This window comes from Cygnus atratus, chromosome 20 (assembly GCF_013377495.2).
Source record: "Cygnus atratus isolate AKBS03 ecotype Queensland, Australia chromosome 20, CAtr_DNAZoo_HiC_assembly, whole genome shotgun sequence".
Classification (NCBI taxonomy): Eukaryota; Metazoa; Chordata; class Aves; order Anseriformes; family Anatidae; genus Cygnus; species Cygnus atratus.
In genome coordinates, this window is record NC_066381.1 from 4432668 (window position 1) to 4457506 (window position 24839).

At 43.5% G+C, this 24839-nt stretch overlaps 2 protein-coding genes across 2 annotated transcripts in view; both read left to right on the top strand.

Moving 5' to 3' along the window:
- COL26A1 (collagen type XXVI alpha 1 chain) overlaps positions 1 to 2045 on the top strand; it is a 168843-nt gene extending 166798 nt beyond the window's left edge. Inside the window, exon 14 of the mRNA XM_035559059.2 lies at positions 1111 to 2045. Coding sequence (XP_035414952.1) covers positions 1111 to 1283 — 173 coding nt within the window. The 3' untranslated portion in view covers positions 1284 to 2045. The remainder of the gene's footprint in view (positions 1 to 1110) is intronic.
- A 6141-nt stretch (positions 2046 to 8186) lies between these two features.
- Positions 8187 to 21273, top strand: LOC118254079 (3 beta-hydroxysteroid dehydrogenase type 7-like). Its single transcript, XM_035559060.1, is given in 7 exon segments — positions 8187 to 8331; positions 11759 to 11914; positions 15191 to 15299; positions 19296 to 19395; positions 19638 to 19749; positions 19752 to 19799; positions 20825 to 21273. Coding segments are annotated over 7 exon segments (1119 nt in total).
- The last annotated feature ends 3566 nt before the right edge of the window (positions 21274 to 24839 follow it).

The following is a 24839-nucleotide window of genomic DNA, read 5'->3' on the forward strand; positions in this document are numbered from 1 at the left end:
TAGGTGTCAGGAATTTTACCACAGGTTCCTGGGTAGCCCAATTCCACCCAGCTTTAGAAACCCACGCAGAAATGCCAATCGCATGCTCTCATTTTCCCTAGAAACTTCACAATCAACGTGGTTTCCAAAACCACAGCCACCCAAGCAACAAGGCAAAACATACCAGCAAACAAACCTCTGCTCTGCAATGGGAGGGCAGCTTGAGATTATCTGGCCTAGCAAACTGCAGAGAGCAGCCCAGAAGGACACAAGAAAGCCCAAATTGTTTGGCACTGTTTATTTCCAGCAAACACAGCACAAATTCTCCTGCAGCTAAGCGCTCCCTTGAAATAGAAATGCTGCCTCATGTGAATGAACCAAGACTGGGTGTCTGGCTTGTGAGGTTGGACTCTTGGCAGGGAAACACACCCATGTCCAGCTCTGAAGGCAAAAGGAAAAAGAAACTGGGGCATTCCAAACGATGAGGCAGCATCATGCTATCAGCATCTGTTGCCAACTGCTGGGAAAATAAAAGCGTGGCCATAGTCAAATGTATATTTAGCTTTGTAGGGCAGGATGCAGTAGAAAGAAGAGGTGTATGTTAACACGAGGCATACTGGGAGAGTGGACAGCTAATATTTATTTCCAGTTTTATTGCTAATTTGTCTATAGCCTCGGGTGGCTCAAGCCTTTCAAAATGTGCCCCTTTACAAGGAGTGAAATGCTACTTACACCCCCAGGAACAGCACTTCCTTGTGACCACTTGGCAATGCGTTATCCTTCAATAACAGGAATCTGTGGGCAGTGCTGAGTAGTAGTTGTAGCCCAAGGTAGATTATGATCAATAAAAGAACAGTGCTTTGTAAATGGAGTGACAAACGGGAACAGGACCTGCTGTGCTGTGTGCAGTAATAGTATTTACCCTGAGGAGTTTATACAGAGCAGAGGGAAAAGGCCTAATATTGGAGTAGGATGATGGCAGCAAATATAGAGCCACAGTTCCTTGGTGGATGGAAAGACAGCAGGAGAGACAACACTTCTTCCAGAAGAGGCGTCATTCAAAGGCCCATTTACTCTTTCCTTAGCCTCCCCTTTTAAATAGCGCTCTCCCGTGACTTTCTCTCCTTACAGACTCTTTGTCTTCCATTGAGCCAGGCTCTGGACAAGATGTGATCCCGGGTTCCCATCAGCGAACCAGCATCAAGATCAAACGTGGAGGACCCCAGCAGCTGCAAGCCTACCAGATCCTCTCTTCACTGCTGGATGACGGTGAAGCCAAAAGGAGCAGTAATCGGATGAAGTAGGAGCATCTGCGTGTCCTCTGTGCCGGTTCACCAGTTAAAGATACAGTATCCCAGTGCTTAAGTGCAGAGTGCAAATGAAGTGGGTAGGAGGCTGTAGTGCTGGCAGCTGGATTTCCTTACCTGTCCAACACTATGCCCTTATTGCAGGGAATGTCTTATCCATAGCTCAGAGAGGGTCTTATGAATGTTTTTCTTGATTTTGTCGTTTTGCCTTTGGAATACCAGGTGGCAGGTATCCTCAGAAGCTGTCTACAGAAGTGACACCTCCTGACTGTGTCTCCAGCATTTAATCCTCCCCTTGTTTCCCCACAGCTCTTGAAAGTCACTTCAGTAAAGCCCTGCTTAACTGAGTGAGACAATCAGTCCCACTAGACTCTAAGCCAAACCTTAGTCTTGTCCATTGGTATAGTTGGTGGCATCCGCTTTTATTTTATGTGGTGGTGTCACACTGACAGTACCAGTACCGCTTTCATAGGCCATTAAAGCAGTCTCACCTGCAAGGATTTCTTTTAAGCAAAGAACAAGTTGGAAAATTCAAAGAAAATTTTAAGCTGTTACTCTGAAAATTCGGATTACTGTTTGCAATTTACCATCAAAATCTTGGCTTTTCATGTTGCTGATTGCATGTGAATGGCATTATTTCTATTTGTGACAGGCTGAGCAAGGACTTTTGATGAAAATGTTCATGGCGTACATTGACTCTCTATCTTCAATGAGATTAGACTGTTTCTGTGAAAATTTAGAGCAGTATGTATGAGGTATAATGGAATTACGAAAGAATTTTCCCGTACTGTGTTCAGTTTGTGCATACATCCAGAGCAAATTAATTTAAGTAGTAGCAATACCTATTCACAGGAAAGAACACTGCACAATAGTTTCTTAATTCTACATCAATAAGGAAAAGTATTTTCACTTTTTTTTTATTATTATTCTGTGGGTAAATCCTTGTCATTTGAATCTGGAGACAGTGTAATAGCAAATCACAGTCTGTGGAATTAGTCTTGTCAAAGCGTATCTTGCACTGAGGAGCTAAGTACAAAGTCATTTTGCTTTTTGCAATAACAAGTGTTTGGGGAAAGTCCCAGCATCCAGGTTTAAGAGGTTGGACCTGCCCTTCAGTGACAAATGAATCACTGCACCTGCTGTGCAAACCAGATTGGACAAGTCATTCATGGAGACAGTGAATTTTCTTAGAAAGGGTAAGACTAATCAACACAACCAATGGTACTATCTTTATTTATATGTATATATATTTTTAACTGTTCTGCCAAGTTTTCAAATTCCGTCCAGAACAAAAGTGAGCAAATTTTGTGTTTTTCATTTTATGGTGTCAGACGTGTAAATTGGTCTCATTCTGTCTGGTTCCTAGTGCAAGATACAGATAGCTGAAAAAGACAAACTATACTCCTACAAGTATTTCTGTCAAAAACTGTTGCAGACCAACAACTGTATGGTCCACAAGTTCAGGAACGTTCATCGCCCAAAGTGCTCATCCTAAGGTAAAAACAGGAACACGTGCTACACTGGAAATGAGCCTTAAAATGAAGGAACTCTGCCAGCCCATTAGCCATGCGTTAAATTAACTTTCTGTATACATTGTAAACATACAGAAGACATCACAACATCCAAATCTTTCCTCTGAAGAGCATTATATTTTCAGAAATAGGGTAAAGGCTACTCCTGAACGACTGAACTTACCAGATGGGTTCATTTGGCCCTGTTCTTCAGAAATCCAACCATCCCTCTCAAAACACGCAAAATGGTGCAAGTTGATGCTGAGCAGGCAGCAGAGAAACTTGTCCACATAGAGAAGGTTTTTACTGCTATACAGCTAAATAAAAAACAGCCAGGGCTTAAGCTGGCTTGAAGGCTGCAGTACATGCACTTACCCGGCGTTTGAATCCTCACACTGCTTGCCCAGTGGTGGGATCTGGTTCTGCAATAACTCTGTGTAGTTCACGCTGTACTTCTGTGTACTCAAGTTTTCCTTTGGACATTTCAAAGAAACAAGTCCAAAGCCTTGCAAAAGTTTTGGGAGTTGAAGGCAAGGTATAGTCAGGTGCTCTCTTTCCCCAAGACTCCAACTTTTGAAGCGAATGCAAAGGTTTGCCAAGAGCTGATGCTCTGGGCTCCAGTATTCCTTTTTGTACCTGCACTCTGAATTATAGCTTGAGTGTGATATAGTCAGAAGATAAGAAAACAAGTCAAAACATCTGAGTCAAGCATCCTGTATTCATAATCGTTTGAGGAGAAAGTCTCTTGAACACATCTGAGTTTCAAATCCAGCAGTAACTCTAAATCCAGTGCTACTTCTAATGACAGCACGTATTAAACAATGTGGAATTTAATCAGTGCCTTTGAGAAGGCTGGCGACCAGCTCTCAGCCTAAAGCTCACAGATCCAAGCAGTTCAACTTCCCAACATTCAGCGACTGACTGAAGTGCTGTTCAGCAGGTCACATCCCTGCATTCACTGTCTTGTGGGCAAGAGTTTGAAGGGGGCTTGGAGCATCTGCTTAGCACAGCTAAGCGTGGTGCAGTCACTGATACATTCCTGGAATAATCTTTCCATTTAAGAATTAAACACACAAAAAGAGGTCTTCCCAGTTACAGGCTGATTGCCATGTGGGAACTGAGAAGTACTTGATTACCTCCTTGTTGAACAGGGACTAGCTTGGTCTTGATCATGTGGCCATTACAAGGCACAGCATGTGGGAGATAGCCCCTCATGCCTCCCTGCAGGCATTGGAAGGTCAGACCCTGAAGACTGAGGAGAAATCACAGTGCAAGGTAAATGTCTATGCGAGGCAGGTTGGTGCAAGCTAGAGGCACTCACTGCATTAAGAAACTTTTCTCATGGCCCTTTCAGGAGCTAAACTAAACCAAAGCAATCTTTAAAAAGGGAAACAGCAAAATTTGTTTCACTGGTCCTGCAGCTACAGGGTTGAATTTGGAGGAGTGCAATGGCGCCTTTTTCATATTTCTGGTATTCTGGAGCCTTCACATTGAATTGAAAGAGAAATTTTTCTTCCTCCAAGTTTGTCTTCATGAATTCAAAGCTATTGCATTAGGTTGATGAGTACTCTCTTCATTCATACTGACTAGAATTCGGGATTTTTAAATTAAGAAATTATTTAAAACAAATCACTGGCAAGATGATGGGAAATTTAATTGAAGTTGTTTGCAATTATTCCTGCCAAGCTAACTGTCACAAGATTGGATAGGTTTGGGTTGCAACAGTTTTAATTATTGATTTTTCCAGATTTCTGTATGAGCTATGTCATTTTTTTGCTCCCCACACTTCTTGCTTTTTTTAGCTACATCCCTCTTTTATGTGGTACTGTATCTTTAATTTGGGTGACATTAGATTACACCAACTGGACTTTTCTCTCTCAGCTGGGGTTTCATTCCTCGCTACTTACACAACAGTTGGACCACACTCTTGTGCAGGCCCAGTTCAAATATACTTTAAAGGTGAACACAGCCTCATACGCTGACATTAATGATGTTCATGCCTAAGCAAACCACTCCAACCACATTTTCCATCTTAGGCAGGATACTAAGATCCATTTTAGCCAGGGCATATATGCATCTTGCCATGTCTATGTAACTTAGAGAGTGGATTTATTTTGGATGCGTGCTCATTTAGAAATATATTTTAATGAAATGTTTAGTGCTTTATCTTACATGCATACTGTGCAATACCATAGTGTGTTGTTTTCCTTTTTTCTTCCTAAGACTTCATTGAAATTCTTAATGTTTCTTTGAACTCCAATGTGTTTTTGACTTGGCTCGGTTCTGGTAGTAGAAACGCATTTTCCTTGCCTTGAGCTAACCAGAAGCAGCAGCAGCACATTGCATAACTGGCAATTGCTGCAATCTGTGCACCCTGATGTTCACCAGCAATCTGGTACTCCGGGAGAGGTGGAGAATGCTTGTCTCCAGAGTATCCAACCTGCACTTACTATAAAGAATTGATAGCGACCCAGGGAATTAAGGAAAAATAGAAGAACCCTCGTCTGCTCCCACCAAACTCCACGATAATTTTGCCATCACCTTCCACAGAAACAGGGACAGGCTATAAAAATCAGATCCAATTCTCCAGCTAGCATGAACGGGTGCTGCTTTCAGAGGAGCCGAGCGTATGGCTCACAGGTGGCTTTCTGAAAGTTTGGTGCTGGGATTCAGGTTCAGTCCCAGTCCCTGCAATGAACTATTTTAATGTAAGAACCTAACCACTGTGACAAAGGCTTCCAAAAGACATTCAGCCTCGGGAATTACTTCTCAATACAATTTAGTGGAAATTCATTCTCTTCCATGTTTACAGCTTCTGTGTTATTCGAGACTACATTCCATTCTGGTGTTTGTTGGTATAGGGGTTTAAACTACTTGCCGTTTCTGTGATTGCTTTGAAACCAAGCAATTTAAAGGTGCTATAATTGTCCACAAAGCACATTCCCACACATAGAAGGAAATGTTAACTTTTTCACTAGTTATTTTACACAGTATTTTTTTATTTATATCAGTGTGTTTTGTATGTGTGCAAACGGTCCCAGCTTCTCCCACTGTAATAAGCTATACATCCATTTGGTCATTAATAGGGCAGCCATACGCAGCATTTTGCAGCCGTGTATGTTCTGAACTTAGGACAAGAATAACTCTTCTGACACGATGAATTCTTTTATGGCAGGCTCTGTTATAACACAACCTATTTGTTCCACCTCTTGCATGGTTACTTATCTGTTTTCATATTGCTATGTTATTGTTCAAAATATCTATTTCTCTTTATTTGCTATGGGTTTTGTTACTGTATATGGAATGTTTTGTATTCAGCATTTTCTTACAGAGCAGAGTGGGAACAGTATTCAAGAACCCACAAATACCAAAGACCTTTCATGTAATGCACTGAGAAATAAACATACTGTAAATGAGTACGATGTCAGGTGTCCTGTATTTACGGTGTTCACAGCAAGTTCAAGTGAACTGCATCCTGGGGATGCGGGGGAACAGCCAGAGAGAGTACAGCAGTGCTTAGGAGCGGGCATTAAAATCTGTAGTTACTTGCAACTTGCCTCCCTTCCTCGTGTTTTCCTACAGTTCAAGGAATTCGATTGTTGAATGTAAGAGTAACAGGTGCCCTCCTCTGCCTCCCTGCAGCCCCCGGTACCTACTGGGCATCGGCATCCTCCATCAACAGCTGCTTTTGCTTTTGTGCCGTCTCTGAATCTGCCTCTGGGTTCATACAGGCACACGCACACAGATACACACACACCCCAGACTCTTCACCTCATGTGACCATCAGTCAAGGATGTGCTTAGGAACTTCTTTTTTAAAACACTTCCTACTCTGGGAACAGCTACCTATTTAGATACAAGTCCCTGGCTGGTTGCACAGGGAGGCTTTCCCCTATGAGGGAAGGACCTGGGCTGTTTCTGTCAGAGGTGACAGGTCTGGTTTCTGAACTTGTTTTTGCATCCTAAAGAAAACAAGCATAAATTGCAGCTAATTTTTTTTCCCTACTGATCAGATTACGTTGCAGATATGCAGATACCAATCCTGTAGCAAAGGCTAAGTCTTGTAAACAGTGGGAAATGTCCAGAGAGTCAAGGCCTCCACCTCATGCAGGTTTTTTTTTGCAATACTGATGAGGACATGCTCAAAGTAACCTGATGCCAGACATTCCCATACAGTGCTTCCCTGGGTTATAATACCCGTGTGTATTATAAAGCAAGATTAAGTAGGGAGATAACATGACTGTTTGCCATTTCTACCTCTTGGGATGGTGTATACCCAGTTCAGAAAAACAAAAGGTGACAAGTTGGTTCAAAGACAGATTGGAAGATACCTGACTACAAACTTAAGGAAATAATCTGCTTGGCTTTAAAGAAAGACTGGCAGCTGATGAGGCCCAACTTAGCTACCGCTGTGACTCTGTGCGAGAGCTGGAGAGTGACCAACCGCTGTGCCAGAGGGCAGGTTTTGCTCCCCCATTTTAGGATAAGATCAAGCACCCTTAGACAAACCCAATCCCATTTTTTTTTGATCCACGTGACACACTGGATAGCACATGTCCTTTACAGTGTAGTAAGGCAAAGGCCTATTGGCCACTGTCTGGCAGACAACACAAAGCAGTCCCTCCACTCCTTTATCAATGCCAATGATTAACTACTGCAACAATTCGCCGAAGGATGTGCTAGTGCCTTTACTACTAGACATTTTCAAATTAAGTGGCTTTTCTCCTCTTAAATGTGCAAGCATGTGTGTACAGTCCAACTCAGAGAATGAATTCATGGAAGCCATACTGGAGGACCAAAATGTTAGAGCTGGTGCCTGTGACGTTACAAATGCCTGGTCTTGAACCTGCCTGTTTTTGCACACTGTGGCAAAGCACTGGCTAAATCTGCTGCTGTTTCACCATCTATACAAAGTCATTAGTGCACGCACATTAGATCGTTTTGTAGCTTCATACTAAAAGCTGAATGCCCTGAGTGCATCTCTAGGATATGCAGCCTTTGCGTAGCCCCCAGAGAGGTCTAGGCTATGACGGGCCAGGGCTGGCTAGGATGGAGAACACCTGGCATCACTATGTTGGGCTGAGAATGGCCATGTACCAAGACAAGCTGGAGGTGTCCCACTGATCCCACGCTACCAGGGTGGAAGGGAAAGGCTGAGTCAGAAAGCCCAGAACTGGCCCATACGTAGCATCAGTATGTCTGGGGCAGTGCTTGTGTGACTGTGCCAACAAAAACCTGGCTTACTGGTTGGAGTTAATGTTCAGCCAGTTACACTTTGTGAGGGTTAAACTTCAGACTTCGTTCAGAAAACACACTGAGATCAACAGTGCACGATAGGATCTTGGCCACAACCTTCTCTGTACTCCTCAACCACAAAAATGTGTTCAGAAATGGATAGAGCCCAGGTCTACCTGGTGACAGGAGGATGTGGTTTTATTGGCGAAAAGATCGTAGAGCTCCTGTCTCAACAAGACTACATCAAAGAGGTCAGAGTTTTTGATTCAGGAGCAAGAGAAGAAGAAAAATTCATCCCAGGTAAGACAAGGGCATCATCTTGTATTATTGGCCATAACCCTCCCTCTTTCAAGACAGCTGGTGTTATACTGGGGAAGGAACCTGGATTAGACAGACTGCATGGAGCATAACTTCCAGCTTGGGGGTGTTCAGCACTGGACCACATCAAAGCAAAACGCTCCACAGGGAGTAGCAGCAGTTGGTCTATTACAGGGAGGAGCCAAATCCCCACCAGGGACCAGATATAAGGAGAAACATACTCACTGGGCACCTCACACGGGATCTTGGCTGCCCAGTTGGTTCAGCTCACCCACTCAAACAGCAAAGGGACAAACCCCCATGCTCCTGACCTGCTCCAACCAGTTAGCAATTCTGAGAAGACAACCAAATACCTTACAATAATAGAATCAGTGCTCAGAAGCTCAGTGTCTGCTAGAGATATTGTGAAATAAATTAATAATTGAGAGAAACCTATAGTCTTACTGTGTTGTGCAAAAAGTGGAAGAGGTGAGGCTCAGTAAATATGTTCCAAGATACTAAATTAATCCATTTGATCATATTCTGAGTGCTGCCTTCTGAAGTTTCACCAGGGCTGATAACAGTGAGATATGCTGGGGAAAAGCGACCCGTTTTACTGGATTTGAGAGCACCCACCCCAAACAAGCCAACACAGCTCACAGTGCTCTGCAATTAATGGTGGGTGGCCCAAACCCTCAGCCTGCTTCGAATGAGACCCAAAAAAAAGTGACACGGGAGTTCCTATCTGATAAGAGGTATCGATAAAGAGGAGACGGACTTCAGCAAGTTAAAAGATTCTCAGGGAAATGTCACTATCAGAAGTACTTCCTCAGCAGATGAAATCACCATACTGCTTTCCTCGGGCTTCAAGTAACCAGTTGCTTTAAAAGCACCCAAAACTGAAGGGGAAAGCTGTTTAATCATTAAGGAGCTCCTATAATCCCTGCCTTTAGCCCTTAGGCTAAAAGGGCTGATGTTCCTTCTCCTTGGTTCACAGTTCTGTGTCTCTAGGCACTGCTCTCTTCTGGAGAGGTGGCACCAAGGGCAAGACAGAAGCCAGGCGTTTTCTTCTGTCCCACAAACTATTCCCCATTTATGCCTGTCGATACAATTATGCCTTTTGCCCAGCTGCACGACTGTGGCAATAGGCAATCTAGCCCAACCTAACCCTTTCATGAATTGGGTTGGGCCCACTGCCTCTTCCCTACTAAGCCCAGTATCTTCTCTTTGTCCCTATCATATTTTCATATTTCACTCTTTTTTTTTTTGTTCCCTTCAGACTCCATTAGTTACAATCAGCTTGTACTGTAATCCTCCAGCGTACTTTGAGTCCCCCCCAGTTTGACGTTATCTGCTGATTTAATGAACAAATATGCCAGGTTCTTGATGAAAACAATAAAAAGACCCAAATACAGCAATAAGCACTGGAGAGCCTCAGGGCAGCCACCTCCCACAGCTGGCAGCTCCCTGGGAGCTGTAACTCAGCCAGCTTTGTGCTCACCCTCATGTTGATTGCTTAGACCACATTTGACTGACTTGCGTATGAGAATGACACAGAGTTTCCAAAGCCCTTCTAAAATCAAGATAGATGACATTGACCTGTTCCACTACATCTACTCAGCCTGCTAGCTTGTCGTAAGAACAAAGGAGATTTATCTGACATGATTCATTCTTGCCAGATCCATGTCACTTGCTGCTATTCTCCAGGTTATCCCACTGGTGCTTACACACATGTTGTTTAAGTCCTGAAATTCCTGGTGTTGAAGTTAAGCTGTTCCATAATTCCCTGGCTCTTCTTTACCTCCTTTCTAAGCACAGGTGTTTCATTTGCTCTATTTCAGCACCTCCTCCAAAAGTCCTCCGAAGCACCTGATAAAGCAATAAAGCTGCAGTTACATCCATCACCCCATTAGTAGCCCTGGATAACACTCACCAGTGTTATCAATTTGAAAATTGGTCTTGGTGCTTGCCACCTCGCTCCTTACAGCTGAGCTCTCGTTGTTCTCTTGTTGGTCTTAATTGCACCAGCTGCCCTAGGACAGTGATTAGAAAGAAGCTATATAACACTTCAGCCCAACCTCTACCAGGTTTTTCTTCATGGCTAAGTAGGAGCAAGCTGTCCCCACCATGAGGCTGTTGACCCTCTGCTCCCCTGTCAGCGCAGCCTTTTAGCAGGAGCGTCCTCCAGACAAGTGTATCCTCTTTGCTACATGGGCAATGCCTTCCCTCCTTACCCCTCTGTTTGTGCTGAATCAGCTCTATCCATTAATCTTAAATATCCTGCTGCTATGGGCTAGTTCACCAAGTCTTAGTGATGTTACTTAAGAAATCAGACTAATGCTTTTGTTAAACTTCTGCCTTTCCCTGTGTCCCATGCTTCTTGGCAAATGCAAACCTAGCATCCTCAGTTTTGTCTCTCCTTTGAATTCACAAGGAATTGCTCCGTTCTTTTATCCCCTGTACTTACAGTAGTTCACTGAGGGCTTACATGTCATAACACTTCCATAGGTGGAGTCACACACCGTTCCCTGAGCTGCTCCTGTGCTTGATCCTTCAGGAATCACTACCATGATTCCTGACTGCGCGGGGCTCTTCTGGAAGCCCCCAGCCCAGGGCAGAGGAGACATCTCTGTCCCAAAGCAGCCCTGGGGCTGCCTGGCTTGCTACAAAAGTCCTGGGGAGCATGGCTTCCTGACCCAGCTTCTTGCTGGCCTATTCCCAACTACAGAAAAAGGGAAAAATCCCACTGAAATGTTACAACACCATCTCAAAGCATGAAAACTAGTAGTAGATGCCAACTATAGCCATGTATGGAGCAGCTATTTTGAGAGATAAGGGGAAGGGAAAAACAACAAACCAGCTTTCTGAATGGCTCAAAGAGAGGAATTTCCTATGAAACTTCAACTGACCTGTTATGTTATTTTCCGTACCCACCTATACTATCTGCAATTTAAATAAAGCTTTGTGCAATGTCCCTCAAGCTTGCTTGGTGTTATTCCCACCATGCTCTAGAAGTTTTCTGCCTTAAGGAAATTGCGTGGGACAGCTTCCCCATTCACAAGTCCTGCAGCCAGTCCTGCTGCCAGCTGCAGCTCTAGGCGAGCCGTCTCCCAGCCTTGCTCAGCGCTATCCTTGGCTGCATGCGAGAGATGTGCAATGACAGCTGCAGTTATTCCGACACACAGTTGGTGTAAACTGGCAAAGTGCTGTGCTGAATTAAACCAGATGCAGATCTGGTTTCTTGGGGTTCAAAAAGTGGGGATGTATTTTTCCCCAGTGTGATGTATTCAAATGGTAGAGTTGTCAGCGTGCTGCTGCTTGCCCTACTAAGAGGAAAGCTTTCCAAGCAGGATCTTCATCCTGCAAGAAGGTGAGGATGCTGTTTTGTATTTTTTTTCCCAGCATTTATGCTTATATTATTCTTCTCCAGCTACCACTCATGTGACAGTGATGAAAGGAGACATTCGAGACTGCAGTCTGCTCCTTGCTGCCATGTGGGCTGTTCACGTGGTTATTCACACAGCTGCTATTGTGGACTACAGAAACACTGTGCCCTTCTGGGAAATGAAAGCTGTCAACGTTGGGGGTAAGCTCTTTAAAACAGGCAATTAAATACAGACTTAAATTCACACGGCTCGGTGTGGAGTCATACAAGAGGCTACAACATATGTATCCTCTCCGACTTCGTGCTCCTGTGTCCCCTGATTGTCACAAGCATCACTCTGCTGTGAGATGAGAAAGGTGCACTTCCAGCGGGGAGGTTTCTGCCTATGCCCTCTGTCGCTCAGGGCAGGCTGTGCTGCTCCTCTGCACAGCTGTAAAGCTACATCTCATGAAGTCAGATCTGGAGCCAGATATTGTGCAAGTTACTCTGATCAGGGGTACAACGTTCACTAATAGTACTGATTCCGAACATACTAAATGGTTTCTTACAGCTACAGGTCTGTGAGAAAGACTGTGATCCAAAACTAACCCCTGTTCTAGATACCTTGTAGTTTTCCTGGGAAGGGTCAGAAAATAGCTACCCTGTACACCCACCAGTGCAAGACTCTGTCAGTTGAGCTGCATCCATGCTATAAGGGAGTGATGTTATTTTTAATAGTCACAGAGGTCGCAACTACTACGCATCTATAAGCCACACACAGCCAAGATCTCCATGACTCTTTCTATCACCAAGAGCTGATTTCATGTTAGGTGCAAGATCTGCTTAAAGAAAACTTGTTCATAAATCTGTGAAATAAGTACGGGCTATAAAGATAATGAAATCCCTATTACAGCAGCAATTCCAATGGCACCTCCGGCTGTTAGCTACTAAAATAGTCGTTAACCACAAGGAAACAATTTTATAGATGTGTGTATATACACATACATACTATATATGCATACATGCATGCACATCTCACTTGGTTACTGCTTAGGGCTACTCCTACTTTCTGATATATTCAAGGGCAACATTTAAATTCCATCCATTCATTGCTGTAGTTGTTTTCAAAACCAGATGCTTTTAAGAGCCTGTATTGCGTGTGTGTACCAAGAATACCCAGAGCCTGAGGGTTCCTGCTGCCTTTTAATGGCTTTGTGAGATCTTCCTCTTCATTGTCTGCTTGCTATGAGCAAGGTATTTTAGTGCACTGAGGTTTCCACTGATAACAGTGAACTCAGGCAACACCCCTGTTCAGCAAACCAAGCCTCTTGCAGATGCTTGTGACAACCCCAGAACACCCCACAGCCTGTGTTTCTGCAATGTGACTGGTGGCTGAGTGCCTCTTTGGGGAGCAGTTGGAGGTGGCTCAGCAGGAGCCTCATCTGCAGAGACAATCTGTTCTGCACTTGTGCCTTCCCTTGGATGGCTTCACGTGGGCCTCCCCAAACTGAGGTTGCTGCCTTCACTAGGACCATTTGAAATCTTAAATGCTGAGATCAGTCTAAACTTTTCCATTAATCATAGCAGGTAAAATAATAAAACTGAATTGTATTTGACACCTACTGTAAACTTCATAGAAGAAGGAAAAAAAAGTCAGGACAGGTCAACTACATAATCTTAGCTGGCTTCTCTGTGCAGCTCAGGCCACAGAAATTCATCCAATTACTGCCTTAAGCCCAGTAATTTGTGGCTAAATTGGCTATGCCTTTTCAAAGGACTTTTGCCTAGAATTAAGGACTGCAAGTTAATGGGCTATCTATCAAGTCTTTCAGCAAGCCATAACGATGCTTAGGAGTATTAGTGTGGCTACAGCTAATTACTAGTGCTGGCAAAAATTTACACCTTTGTTCTGCCTTGTTTCTCCTCTGTTTCAGCCACTGTTTTCTGAATCGTGTTACAGTCTCGACTAGACTGAGGAGCCCTCTCCTACAAGGATTACTTTTTCCATCTAGTCAGTCTTTTTAATCTGCTTTTTGTTAAGCTGAATGGATTTTAACTCATCTGTTTCCAGTGATATTTATCTACAAGGGTTCTCAGTAAACTTTGTATAGCAGGCCAATGAAGAAGTAAATTGATTGTTTTCTACTGGGTCTTCATATTGACTCATGCTCTCTGAAATTATCCTAAGCTCAGGACTTCCTTGATAATTTAAGATCTTGCCTTTAACAACAAGAACAGAAATTGCAAGCCCTCCTGAGCAAGATCTGCAGCGTGGCTCAAGGGCAGATCCTGATTAGCCAGGTATGAGTAGTGCAGAGACTTCTGGAAACCAGTTCTATGAGCAGTTTCCTTTAAGATCTGCCTGATCAGATTTGAAGGCCCGTCAATATGCATCCATGGCTTTGTTGCTGTCATTCAGGTTATTGTAGAATCAGCTTGATTGAATCATGATAATTGCAAAACTCCCCCTGGAAGAGTTGCAAATCATTAAAAAAAAATAAATCACAAAACCACACACTGACCCACAAGCTCAGCCAGAAGCAGCATAGATACTGCTCTCAGTATTAGTTAACCTGACTGCTGTCTGGTTACCACACTACCTGAAGCAAACCAGTTACAAACAGCTTTCATTCAAGTAGCAAATTCTCAGCTCTTTAAGTTGAGAAATTAAGACATGAGTCACTGGGTTGTCCATAACATGTGCGAACTAACGACATTTGGAACATTGCAAGCTAAGATCAATGCTAGATATTACTATCTTTACTGTCAAATCCGTCCTTATTCCCCTAGACAGGTACTGTTCCTATGTTCCTAAAAAGGAATAAATACTTTTTCTGAACAAAGATGACAAAAAAAAAAAATAGGGGGCTTTTTGGTACCAAATTACTCTGCCGTTTCCTTGTTTCAAATGGGAGACTCAGACTAGGACTATATGAAATGTATTATGAGATATTTCTGCCCTTCTTGAACCAAACCATGCTTCAGTTTCATCTGAATTTCATGTGGATTTGTAAGCTGCACTTACTATTTTATTTAACGTTTTGTAGCTACCAGGAGTCTGTTGCAATGTTTTTCACCCTACAGTCACTTCCATAGAGCAGTATATGCAACTAAAACACCAATTATTTTGCCAGAAGGCTGCAATTCACCATTTGACAGTCTGTCCATGCATCAAAAAAAGATGGACAACATGGAATTTTGCTCTGCCAAGCTGTCAGCTTCTTTTTTGTTAACAACTATTAAGTCAAAGTTATGTCAGTTGCTAATACCGTAGAGATTAAGCCACTTTATAGCTAAAGATTTAGCTGTGGCTCTCATGTTATGAACCATCCATACCTGTGCAAATATACCTGAGGAACGGCAGCCTTGACCTATAGCTTTATGTTTTTTTTCGCCATGAAAAGGATGGATCTAGTCCGAGTCAGCATCTCAAGCCTGGAAATCTCATTTGACTTGCATAACAGAAACCAAAGCAAGGCAGTTAATGTTTGTCCTCAGGTACTGAAAACGTGTTAAGGGCCTGCTGTGTCCTGAACATCCCATATGTTGTCTACACAAGCTCCATGGCTGCGGTGGGACCTAACACCTTGTGTGAGCCCATGTGCAGGTAAGGTCAAACAAATCTTTTGCGTCACTCTGGATTTCCAGTTAAACAGCAATGAAGCTGCAAACAGCTGGAGATTTTTGCTGTGACTCCAAAGGACAATGTGTGCTCCTCTTCCTGTTGATTCATTTACTCTTTCTTGGAAATCCCTCTTTGCTCTTCATCTTCAGGAATCACAGCTCTTCCCAGCCAAAACTTGACCAGCAGGTCAAGGTTACTGATTGAGAGTTGACTGAGAGGTGCAGGACCCAACTGCACCTCCAGGCTGTCCCCTGTATGTATGGACCTGCTCCTCTAAGCCCTAAAATCGGTTTGGCATTAGATCTGAGCTGCTCAGGGTTTGAGCTTGAGTTTTACCCTGCTGTTGGGTCTGAGTTTTCACTCTCCTCCTCATGCTGAGTTGACCCAAAGGGCAGGTGATGCTCTGTCACCAACCCACTTTCCTCTTTTTCAGCTCCACAGTGAATAGCTAGTGAACCTGTACCAAGCTCCTAGTAACAAGAGATCAAATGTATACAGACTATTTTAGCACGACCTCAGAAGAGGGTACATTGGTAACATAGTCTTGGGCCACAGCTGCATTTGGTGTGCAATTGCCTTGCAGTGTTCTTGTGTAGTTGCACTCTCTGTGACCAGGCTCTGACCTGGCAATGGCACCCTATCCCTCAAAATACCTTTCTCTGGGAAGTGCTTGCCAGGGTTGGCTCCTGGACTTTCTGCTTTTGGGCACATGCTCAACCCATCTCTTCTGCATGTGGCTCCTTCAAGACTAACCCACAGACTCAGAAGATGCAGTAGAGCTTAGAAGCCCTCCTGGGGTGAAGATGGGATTTGGAACAATGTAAAGACAGTGGCCAGTATGGGGGTGGTGTTTTTTTTTCTTCTCTTTGATATTCAGAATAGCCTTTCACAACCACCTGACATTCCTGCTCAGGATCTGGATACCTTTTGTATTCATGGGGCACGAGGACTTGCACCTCAAACTGGGCTGATATTACTGAAGACCAAGAGCTGAAGTATTAAATTAAATTTGAAGGCAGGTGGAGATAGGGGCAAGTCTGATATGTACCATTGTAAGCTGCTTGCTGATTTCAAGCACAGTTGTATCTACAGACTGCTCAAACCATGGAAACTTGTGTGCGAGGGGAACTGGCTCAAAACCAAGTTTTGTCTCTACAGGCAGCCAGTCTAGACACAGCTGGCTTCAGTCTCTTGGCTCTAGAAATTTGAGCCTAGCTAGAAAAGGCTGCTTAAGACATAACTTAAAATGACCTAGAAGCCTAAATTTCATACTTGCAAGTAAACTAAGGCATAACCCAGTTGTTCTGAACGGCATTTAAGCACCCAAATCCATAGAAATAAATCTCTTATAGAAAAAAAAATCCCTGAGAGCAGGAAACCTCAACCCACTTGGGAGCACGAGCACAAAAAGATCTGGTGTTATTGAAAGGCTATGGAATTTGTCATTAGCATATCTAAATCACTTCTAAAAATGAATGTATGTCCTTGTTTGAATTTTAGTCCTGTGATTTGAGATGCATGTGAATAGGTGATTTGAAAAATCTATCCCAAATCTTGATTGAGAGGACAGTCCTTGGCCTTGTAATGATGCCCAAGTGGGTACAAGCAAATACCCATCCACACTGAGGTTCATTCATAGAGCTGACCATCCTCTTCCCCACCAACTCCCAATCCTTCCCAGTCAGAAACACAAATAAAACCACCACGTAGAGCCTTTATCTCGTTTTACAGAACACATTCATGTTCTTCCATCATGCTGGGAGAAAGCCTGCTTGTGAGAGTGGTTCTTGTTCTCTGATGTTTTTCACTTTAAACTCCTGGAATTAAAGTGGGAGAAGAGGCACCCAGATAAAAATTACACCACTTGTCCCTGTAGGGAACCCAGTGACGACTGCAAGGCAATGTAATATGTCCATCTCTAGACTGAAAGCACAGGTGCAGTTTCCCCATCCCCACCCAATCTCTTCTGCTTTTCTCCCTCGCAGAGCATGATCCAGCCTGCCTTCCTTCCTTTTTCTCTTTCTCTGTCCCCTTTCTCTCTCTTTCCTTGTATAATTTTATTTAACTCACTTTTACATGCTGGGGAATTGACACAGACAAAGGATGATTAGTGTCTGGACAGGGTGATGGGTGTAGGGATAATGCTCACACCTCAGCATCCTACAATAATAGAAAATGCCTCTGTCAGTCTCAATCCCTCTGAGACAGCCACTGCTGAGATACCTTCTGACAATGCTGCTCCAGTCTTATTAGCGTTCAGTTATCTGTGATCGTTTTGAAAAGCAAGAGCATTATGCTGAGCTCTTTGTTACTACTAAGCTTCAAAAGGGGTGGGGGAAGGCAAACAAGAGCAGAGCTCTGCAGCCCAGGAATGACAGGCAGGTTGCCCCTTGGTGAAGCTGCTGCTTTTTTAAAAGCTTTGCAAGGCAAAAAATAAATTCAGATATAAAAAGAAAGCAATTAAAACTAGAACTTCTAGATAACCCCCCTAATTGTCTTGAGCCTCTCCTGGGCTCACAACAAACTGCGCACAATCAATCTTTTGTCGTGCTTGTTTTCTGGTTTGTCTCCTGCTCATCGCCCGTAAACACAGGGAAGAGGAGGAGGGCTTTGTGATAAAAGCCAGGGGTGCACGGGGAGGCTGTATTTCTGAAGCTCCTAATTTATTTCTGTTGCTGTAGCACAAGACGGCCCTGATCTCAGCTGGGATATCTGACACACAAGATACCAGACTGCCAAACAGGCAGAAGAAAGGCAGCAGCATTATCCGGGTTTTACACGTGGGGATCTGAGCACAGAAAAGAGCAAGCAAGTTGCCCAAGGTCAAAGAGGGAGCGCCTGAGCCAGAGTTTGCTCTGCCGAGGCCCAGCTTGGCAAAAAGACCCATGCTGCAGACTGGCTGCACGACCTTGTCGCAGGCCACCCACCTCTCCAGGAGTGGGTCTGAGCCTACCTGCAAAAGGAGCACGATGGCTCTTCATTGCCCTGCGTGGGGGTTACCCCAAGCCTGGTGTTTGCCTAGCGTGAGTTTCTGTAGGAGAGCAAAATATAGAGCAAAATAATTTAAAAATGTGAAGAACCCCAGAATCCAAATCCTGAACCAAATCCTGGAACAGACTAGTATGCACTACAACACTGGGACAAAATGGCAGCTGCTTTCTTGGTTCTCCATGGAATTATTTCCAGGCCTGGGAGGGCACTTATGTGTTGGATCCCACTGACTCCCCTCCTCACTGCTGTAAGTTAGGAGGCATGGCCAGCTGAGGAGCATGTTGCCTTCCTCCGCAGTTACAGCCAAGGTTCCCCAGCATGGCTCCAAGCCCTGCTTGCCCTAAATTGTGGACCTACATTTTTGCTCTTCCCCCAAGCACAACCTGCTAGGGAAGATGAAGGAATAACCTCAGCACAAATCTGGTGATTGCACGCCTTCCACAAGCCCACCAGCAGCTTTTGCATCACCAGCAAATGTCTCCCATCTCTAATCAACAATATGAGAAAATTAAGCAGCAGCAGCTTCTTTTAGTTTATAGCTCGTGAGAGGCTTCTCGCTACCTCTAATGAAAAAAACAAAGTAGGATTGCTCTCATTTTCCTGCCCTCCATCATCTTGTGCTCCTTCCACCTTGCTCAGCCACTTGAGAGTTGCTTATAAAGGTAACTGCGCTGCCTTCTAATTTGACTGCCAGAATATTGTTTGCTTCAATCACACTGTATTAGACAAAAGCAAATCCAACTCTCAGACATCAAATCATGCAAACCTGCCCTATGAACCCACTTCTGCCTAACCCTGCAGAATTGCCTGGTACTTCTTGAGGCTTTATTTTTCCCAGACCGCAGCAAGGATCTTAGACCCGTACAATTCACCACCAGAGGTAAGTCCCTGGAGGGCAGGGGCTGCAGAGTAAATCATGCTGTGACAAACATCTCCCAGCCCCAAGCTCTACTCCACAGTCACCCAGCATCTTGCAATCTATTCCAGAGGAAACGAGGACACCAAATACAGCGGGGAAGTGGAGCTTCCTTATGGGAAGACAAAGGCCATGGCAGAAAAACTTGTATTTGAAGCCAATGGGAAAAAGGTACAGAAATCAATGGTAGCACCCCTGGTGTTTCAGCACAGGGTAGGTGATGGTTAGAAAGGTCCCACAACTTGTATCTAAGTGTGTATCCAACTGCTTCCTTGACTGGGTTTACATACCAAAATCCCCAGAGTTTACCAATTTCCCCAGGATTTTTGGTTTCATCTGACACACACAACATCATTGTGAAAGGTTTTAGCTCTGAATCCATCTGTCAATAACATCCCTCCCTGATTTTTCAGCTGAGCAATGGTGGCAAACTCACAACCTGCATCATCCGTGCAAACACAGTATATGGGGAGAAGGCAACATTTCTGCGAGACCTGTATTTGTTTGCCAAAGCCAGGAACAATGTTCGAACTACCTAGAGCCTGAGAACACCGAGCGCAATTCCATGTATGTGGGTGAGTCTCTCTCTGCTTGTGGTGCTACCAGGCTGTTCTGGTCCCAGGAGATCTTCCATTGCAGCTTACCCATAATTCTTGAAGACAGAAAGATGAGTATGGGGATTGAGCACAAATATTTTTATAACCACAAAACTTGGTCTGGCTAAAAGAATTTTTAATATAGTTGTTTACATATTTAATTTTTTTTTCCTGCATAGGGCTTCTTTTTTTCTTCTCGTCAATGTAGGGAAAAATGTTGTTTAGAAAAAAAATAGCAGAAAAGAATAACAGAAACCTATTTTTTCTTTTTCTTCTTTTTTTAGGGTAATGTTTTAAGGATTTTATTGGGGAAGACAGAAATTCAGGAATATTTTTAAAATGTTTTTTGTTGTTGTTGTTTGAAAAGACATATTTTCATTACAAGAAATTACATTAACTATTTATAACTTAGGAAAAGCATTCCTTGAAAAAAAGACTGTACTACATAAGTGATTTTTGCAAGCACGAGACACTCATGAAACCTATTGAAATAGTTTGTTGTGGTGTTGAATGCATTACAGGGGAGTGTAACTCACCATTAAATCATGCAGGGCTTTAGTTATTTCTGTGCAGCTCACTTGTATGTCTTTTTCCAAAAGTGCAGATAACAGTAGTTTGAAAATGCTGTAATGGAAGAACCAGGCCTAGATAAATCAAGTGACTTCTTCAAAGGCTCACAGCAGAGCCAAGAATAAAACCCTCAAGCTCTGCCTCCCATTCATCCTGCTCTCACTACAAAACACTGCCCTTTCGCTTCGCGTGAACCGGTATCACAAGGAACGTTAATTGTCCAGCACAAAGGGGAGACCAAAGGTTTAAAGGCTCTTGGAGGTCTGGATTAACTGCTCTGTCTCTTGGCAGTACAGCTGAGTAACACGATGAGTGCTTTCCCTGCTTTGCAGCACTGAAGAAGGCAGACCCAATGCACTCATTCATTCCAAGAGGAAACAGGCAAATCTAGCTCCTCCTGAATGCCTGTCTCTCTCCCCCTCTTTTTTCTCCAGGGAATGTTGCATGGATGCATGTTCTTGCAGCAAGGCACCTGCAGCTGAAACCGGACTTACTTGCCAGACAAGTGTATTATTGCTATGATGACACTCCAAGAAAAGGTTTTCTGGTCAGGCATCAGCTCCTGTCTTCTGTGGACCCCTCGGTAAGGCTAGGCTCACACATCCCTTACTGGAAGATGTGGTTAATAATACACAGGACACAGGATACGTACAGGATAATCAAGGCACTCTTGTACCCCTTCTGGAAGCCGCAGCCGTTCCTAAACTTGCCTTTACTGAACACAATAGTCACCACCTTCTCCTATGAGACAGACAAAGCCTTCAGGCACTTCAGGTACAAACCCCTCTTCACCTGGCAGGAGAGCAAGCAGAGAATGGTGCAGTGGCTGAAAGCAGCTGCAGGGAACGTATCCTGCCCCCATCTTCATCAGAAGGAGAATTAAGCAGCATGTATGGGTAAGGAGCGAGCACGTTGTTGAACTTCACAACACGCTGTGGTCTTGGGCAGCTGGCTGGATGGCTGTACCCAGCTCACACACTCAGGGGGTCTTCCATGATAATTTTTGGAAGAGCAAGGAAGCCCAGGAAGTTCTTGCTCTGTTTTAGGGTTTAATGGAAAAGAAAAACACTTTTTTCCCTTTTCCAGAGCTATCTCTTTTAAGATTGTTCCTGTTATTCTTAACAAATGAACGATTATACCTGTTTTGAAAGATTATTCCTATAAAATAAGCTTGCAGTCTCTTGTATTGACAATGTATAGGCTGACTTACATTCTAACCTTATGCCTGGACATCTGACCAAGCTTAGAGGTGGTTACACATAGGTTGTAACTCAAATTCTCCTACCTCGTAGCACTCTAGCAGCAAAACAAATTAAAGCTCATGTTCAGCTGCTGCACAGAAGGCAGACAGCAACTTGGGTGAAGGCCTTGGGGGCTGCACTTATGCTAAATAACGCCTGAACTTCGGGCAGAAGAGGGCATCTGAACTCATTGCGTGGTGCTGGAGCTACAGTCCATGGGGGAACGTTTCACAGATAATATTTTCCTAGCACAGATGGGGCGGGCACTTACAGAGGGTTCACAACAAAAGCAAAGCCTGCGGTCGGATCAGTTTACCAGTTCCTCTACCTATAAGGCATGCAGAGGGGCTGACAGACCTACATTAAGCACAATAGATTTCAGTTTTCACCTGAGCTTGGAGGAATGGACCATTTTTACAATACTGGTTAAAATTTAAAATTAGTTCCATTGTTTTGGGAATGTTTAAAGTATTCCCATGGTCTGTGAACATGTAACCATCTCCTGAGTTTTCCTACAGGTACAGTGTACATATGCACAAATAAAAGCTTATTTTAATTACTTCCCTAATCCTCCTGGAAAAAGCAAGTTTCAGCATGATATCTTTGATAGAAATGATCAAGATTTGCTTCTTGTTAGTCATAGCAATTACTCAGGAAGGAGAGCGAAGCAATACCGTGTGAGCTGCCAAGTTAACTTCACTGAAATTCATACTCACGAGAGAATTCTTTGGAAAATGAGCTCGCAAACCCCAAATCATTTGCTCAGGTAATTAATGAATAATTTCAAATGACAAATAAATTTAGGCAAACCAATACAATCTGTTCATAGAGAACGTGGGAAGCTGAACTGTGTAAGTTACCAGTTCCCTACTTTTTTACTCAATCCTTTGTGCTGGGAAGTTTTTAGGGAAGGCGGTAACAAGATTGCTGGGTTTTCAATTTCATTAACAATTGGCTATGCAGCTTCCTGCTATAATTTAAATAGTAAATGACTTGCTAAGAATTTGACAAGGAAATATATACCCAATTTCTCATGCGTGTTGCCAGAGCATCGTTGCAGTATGACAACGTTGACTGCAACAGGTTTTGATGCTTCTGAAACCTTGGTTTTATCTTGCCAAAAAAGAGCCACTGGGTGGAGCTGCAAGTCTGTGAGACAGGTGCCTTCGCCGTGTGATTTCGAGTGTTGCAACAGCTTTGGCTTGAGCTGTTTTAAAAAAGAATCCAAAGACCTATCCAGAAAGCAAGGCTGATGGATGGGCTGGGGGTACCTGACCATTCAGGTTTGTCCTCACTTTGTGGCATTTGGAATTTTGGACTTCCCTCTGCTGTCTGGATGCATTCATCTTTTTATCTTCATGTAGTCATAAAGAAACCAAGGAAATTATTTTTCCACTCATAACTCAGAAAAGAATAAAAATTTGCTTTCTATTAAAAAATATAATGAAATATGGCACTCTGACCTTTGAGAAAACTTGGCTAAGTACAAGAGCTGATGCTGTCAGTCCCATTCAGAGCCATTGGTTTATTCCTTTGTGGATCTGGAGTTACTGAAGGTATCGAGTAGTATAACTGCCAAGCCCCAGTACTACCCCAGAGACCAGTGTATGCTTGCCTCCTTTCAGAAACCTCGCTGGGAACCTTATCGTGCTTTTCTGCCTATCCTGCTCATCATCACCTATGATTTTGATGCTTAGCAGGATACAGATGACACACAGGATAAGGAGCAGGCATTTTTAAAGGTAGTTAAGGGCAGTGTTTTTCAAAATGACTTGAATAATTTACCTACTTAGCTTTTTTTACACCTACCCACCTCCCAAGCTTTGACAAAAGCAAGCAGAGGATTCCCTTTCCTTGCACATAGTAGAAGTGGGGGAAAAAGTTAGACAGCAAAGCCTCTGTACTGTTTTCCAAAAAGATGAGTAAGCTTCCTTTGGCTGCACTGCAGTTTGGCTCCTCCAAGCTAATGCTGCTGCAGACTTCCTGTTAGATCCTTGATTTTATCAGATTATAACTTGTTTTCTCCTGGCAGTGCTTTAATTCTTTCTACTGCACTGGGTTGTCATTGGCTTTTCTTTTCAGGGTCCCAGCCCTATTATGTAACAGCAGCAGAAGTAGGAAAAAAAATAAAAAGAGGAAAAAAAATATTTCAGATCTGTTTCTACTTCTGGAAAGGAGCCTTTGTGCACAATTACTCATCCAAGAGATTCAGCAGGTATAACTGCTTCCCCCAGGGGCTCCATTATATAATTGGATTTCAGCCATACAAATTAAATCCTATCTTACCCCTTAGTTAAGCCAGGCAGTAAGTATTTAATGCTAATATCCCTGACAACTATTGCAGGGAAAAGCAGAGATGAAGCACAGAAGAGACAGATGCATGCTTCTCTGCTGGAGGAGCAGGGAGGATGAGCAGGGAGTGCACTGACAGAAGGCACCTGCTATTTTTTAAAGCTGGCTAAACTTCCCCAGCGCGAGCCATGGTGTCTGCTGGCGGAGTTGTCTGAGCTGGAACGTGGTTTTCCCTCCGTTTTCTGCCTGCCGATGTTCCCATGTGCGTACTGAGCGTTCATCCCCCCAACACACACACACTTCAAAGAGCCGCATGCCTAACCCTGTTTGAGTTTCTATGGAAGTCTCTGTTCTTGTGCAATGTCTGAAAGAAGCAAGTTTAGTAATATTAAAACTCAAGCCAAACACACAAACAAGCAAAGAATTCCCAAATTAAAAAGAAAATCTTAACCGAGTTACTCATTCATCTGCATTTTCTATTGCGTTCTGTCTTCTCCAGGCATGTTTCTTTTAGACAAAGCCCTCTGGGCAGAGACCATCTCTTTTGGTGTCTGGTACATCAGTCACATAGTTAGTACATAGTAATAAAGGAAAATAGATTCATGGTAGGAGTTAAACCAGTCAGTCTGGTACTGTAATTGGAACATAATCTCATATTGACAGTATTTAACACAGGATGCGCTGGGAACAGATGGCAGCACGCCAGGCCTCAATCGTTCAGCAAATATTGGAAAGATATTTTCCAAGTCCAGCTTCTCAACCTCATCTCTGATATCGGAAGCTTCGCTTTCCCCAGCGGGACTAGATATACTCACTAATCATGGAAAAAGCCCGGTGCACCATGTGCTTCTGAGCTTGCAGGCAACTTGGCTAGCGGCGTTTCTACTGGTAACTATCTTACGAATGTTTAGAGGGA